Here is a 2,675-nt window from a genome sequence, read left to right as displayed (position 1 = left end):
AGCTTTCACAGCTGCAACAGGATACCCCCTCTGGACTTGGACCTGGTTTTCCAAAGGCAGCTGCACCTGAAACGTAGCTGAATGCATCACAACCCTGTAAGGTAGAGCATTATCATAGCCATTTTAGAAGCACAGGACTGAGGCTGATGGGCGGGGGATGAACTGTATATCTGAGGCTGTGCCCTATGCGCTCTTATTGGGGAACAAGCCCATGGTATTCATTAAGGTTCACTTCTCACTAAATATGTATGGAGTACTTCCAGGTGGCGTCATGCTAGATTGATATAACTGACAGTAACCAGGAGTCATTTTGTTTACTCCAGACTGGGAAACAGCTTTGCCAAAACACTCGAGATTGCGTGAGCCCGTCAGACAGCAATCCGAGCCAGCAGCAGGCAGCTCATGGAGGGTTAAATATGTTGGGTATTCTGGGTCCTAGAGGCATCCAGATCTCAGAGGCACAGGGGGAAGGAATACAGGAGGGAGCTTCCTCTCTCAGAGTGAGCTCTATTCCCCCCCCACCCCCCCATCAGCAGCCGATCTGGGGATGGTAGATGCCTCCAAGCTGGGGAAAGCTGCAGAGGTGAGTAGATGCCAGATCTGCAAGGTGCAGGGTTGCAATTTCAGCGGCGTTCTGGAAACTGTCAGCATCTCTTTGATCGAGGGAGAGAGAGAGAGATGTTCTCTGCTGAAAGGGAGGTCTGTATGTTCTACGGAGTGGTGGTCGTCGGCATGTGGGGGGTGGGAATCACTCCATGCGGGAGGCACCGCAAACACTGTGCAAGTTAGAAGTATTCTGCAAAATGGGGGTTTTTTTGCTATGTTCCCCTTCACAGCACCCTTGTGAGACAGGTCATATTGGTTCCCATTTTACAGATGGGCAACACAGGGGAGGTGTGTTTGTCCTGACATATTTGTCACTGGGTCTCAGTGGTGAGTGGTGTACCTTGTGCATGTGAAGTGGGGTCTTGGAGTTCCAGCGAGCTTTCAGTGTTTAAAGGAGCTGTTTCCACATATACCTATGTCATCAAATAATCTGCAGGCATTAGTTCCACTGCTCAATGAGACATCACCAGGCCCTGCCCCATGCGTTTCTGGGCCTGAGATTCTGGGGACCTGGCAATACTGTCTCAAAGATCACACAACACTTCCTGCTTCCTCCCCTCCTGAGGCCCAGTTTGGTGTAGTGGTTAAGAGCGCGGACTCTAATCTGGGATAACTGGGTTTGATTCCCCACTCCTCCACATGCAGCTGCTGGTGTGACCTTGGGTCAGTCACGGTTCTCTCAGAGCTGTTTTCTCAAGAGCGGAAGAGCTCTCAGCCCCACCTGTTGTGGGGAGGAGAAGGGAAAGCTGCTCTGAGACTCCTTTGGGTAGTGAAGGGTGGGGTATACATCCAATATCTTCTTTTTCCTTTGGTAGCTTCTTGACCCGCATCTGAGGCCACAGCCTTTTAACACGCATCCCCTTCTGTTCCTAGACCCCACATGACTTTTTTCTTCCTACAAAATCCACTTTCCATGTTCCTGAGATTAGCTGCTCTGATGGCTCAGCATTCATTGGTCAGCCCTTTCTCCACATCACTATTCATCCCACCCACCCCAACTGTGACATCACAGCAACTCTGTCAGTGTCATGCTGGGGGCACCATAGACTGAAAGTCAGAGTTTAGCTTACTGTGTCGAGATGTAATTTTCCCCTTCATCTTTCACTTCAGGAATTGACAGCGCTCTTTAGATGGGAATTTTGCCACCCTGTGTTACTTCTAGGGCTTTGAGACCTGGATGTCTTCCGGACAGCATCGTTGATAAGACCAGACCTGCACTAGATCCACTGAGGGTATCGTCCCCCAGTTATGGATGGGAGATGTGGACTTGAACAGGGACGATGCCAAATCCAAGGAGGCAAAATGGTGGCCGTCCAAGAGAAGTAAGAATGCGCGCTCTGCCGTTCCAGCTGCCTTTGTAAGCAACCCAGAGAGAAGCCAATGGAGGAGCCAAATCCAGCACGCCCTGAACTGGGGCAAGGTTTGGTGACAGGAGCGGGAAAATCTCCGCGGGCCATTCAAGCTGGAGCCATCGGTGAATTTCTGAGGTGGGCCACCCCTCAGCAGGGTAGGCTGGAGAGACAGGAGGGAATGCCGTCACACGGAGAGGCCCAGTGGCAGGAAATCCTGAAGACAGTTCAGTCTTCTCATTCGGGCTGGACGAGTTCTCAGTTGCCGGATCTGCCCCCGTGGGATGACCTGTCCACGTTCGAGAGGGTGGCGGATGCCTGCCAGTGGTCCCGAGGAGAAGGCATGGCCAGACTCGTGCCAAGCCTCAGCGGAGAAGGCCAGCACTTCCTTACCAGCCTGGAGGCCAGAGACAGGGGAGATTATGGGAAGATGAAGGCCGCTGCCCCCCGGGGGGATGCCGCGGGTGCCGAGACGCAGCGCCAACGCTTCCGCCAGTTCCGCTACCAGGAAGCCGAGGGACCCCGCGAGGTGTGTAGCCGGTTGCGGGAACTATGCCATCGCTGGTTGGAGCCGGAGACCCGCACCAAAGAGCAGATCCTGGAGATGCTGATCCTGGAACAGTTCTTGACGATCCTGCCCAAGGAAATCCAGAACCGAGTCCGAGAACGCGGGCCCGAAACGTGCGCTCAGGCAGTGGCCCTGGCAGAGGGATTCCTGCT

At 53.5% G+C, this 2,675-nt stretch overlaps 1 protein-coding gene across 1 annotated transcript in view; it reads left to right on the top strand.

Annotated features, from left to right (window-relative positions):
* Positions 1 to 1,919: 1,919 nt before the first annotated feature.
* LOC107119780 (zinc finger protein 883-like) overlaps positions 1,920 to 2,675 on the top strand; it is a 6,862-nt gene continuing 6,106 nt past the window's right edge. The window contains exon 1 of the mRNA XM_015422374.1: positions 1,920 to 2,646. Within this exon, the coding sequence (XP_015277860.1) occupies positions 1,987 to 2,646 (660 nt within the window). The 5' untranslated portion in view covers positions 1,920 to 1,986. The remainder of the gene's footprint in view (positions 2,647 to 2,675) is intronic.

This window comes from Gekko japonicus, unplaced genomic scaffold (assembly GCF_001447785.1).
Source record: "Gekko japonicus isolate JY-2015 unplaced genomic scaffold, Gekko_japonicus_V1.1 scaffold971, whole genome shotgun sequence".
Taxonomy (NCBI): Eukaryota; Metazoa; Chordata; class Lepidosauria; order Squamata; family Gekkonidae; genus Gekko; species Gekko japonicus.
The sequence above is the reverse complement of the archived record's forward strand: the minus strand, read 5'-3'. Positions and strand labels throughout refer to the sequence as shown.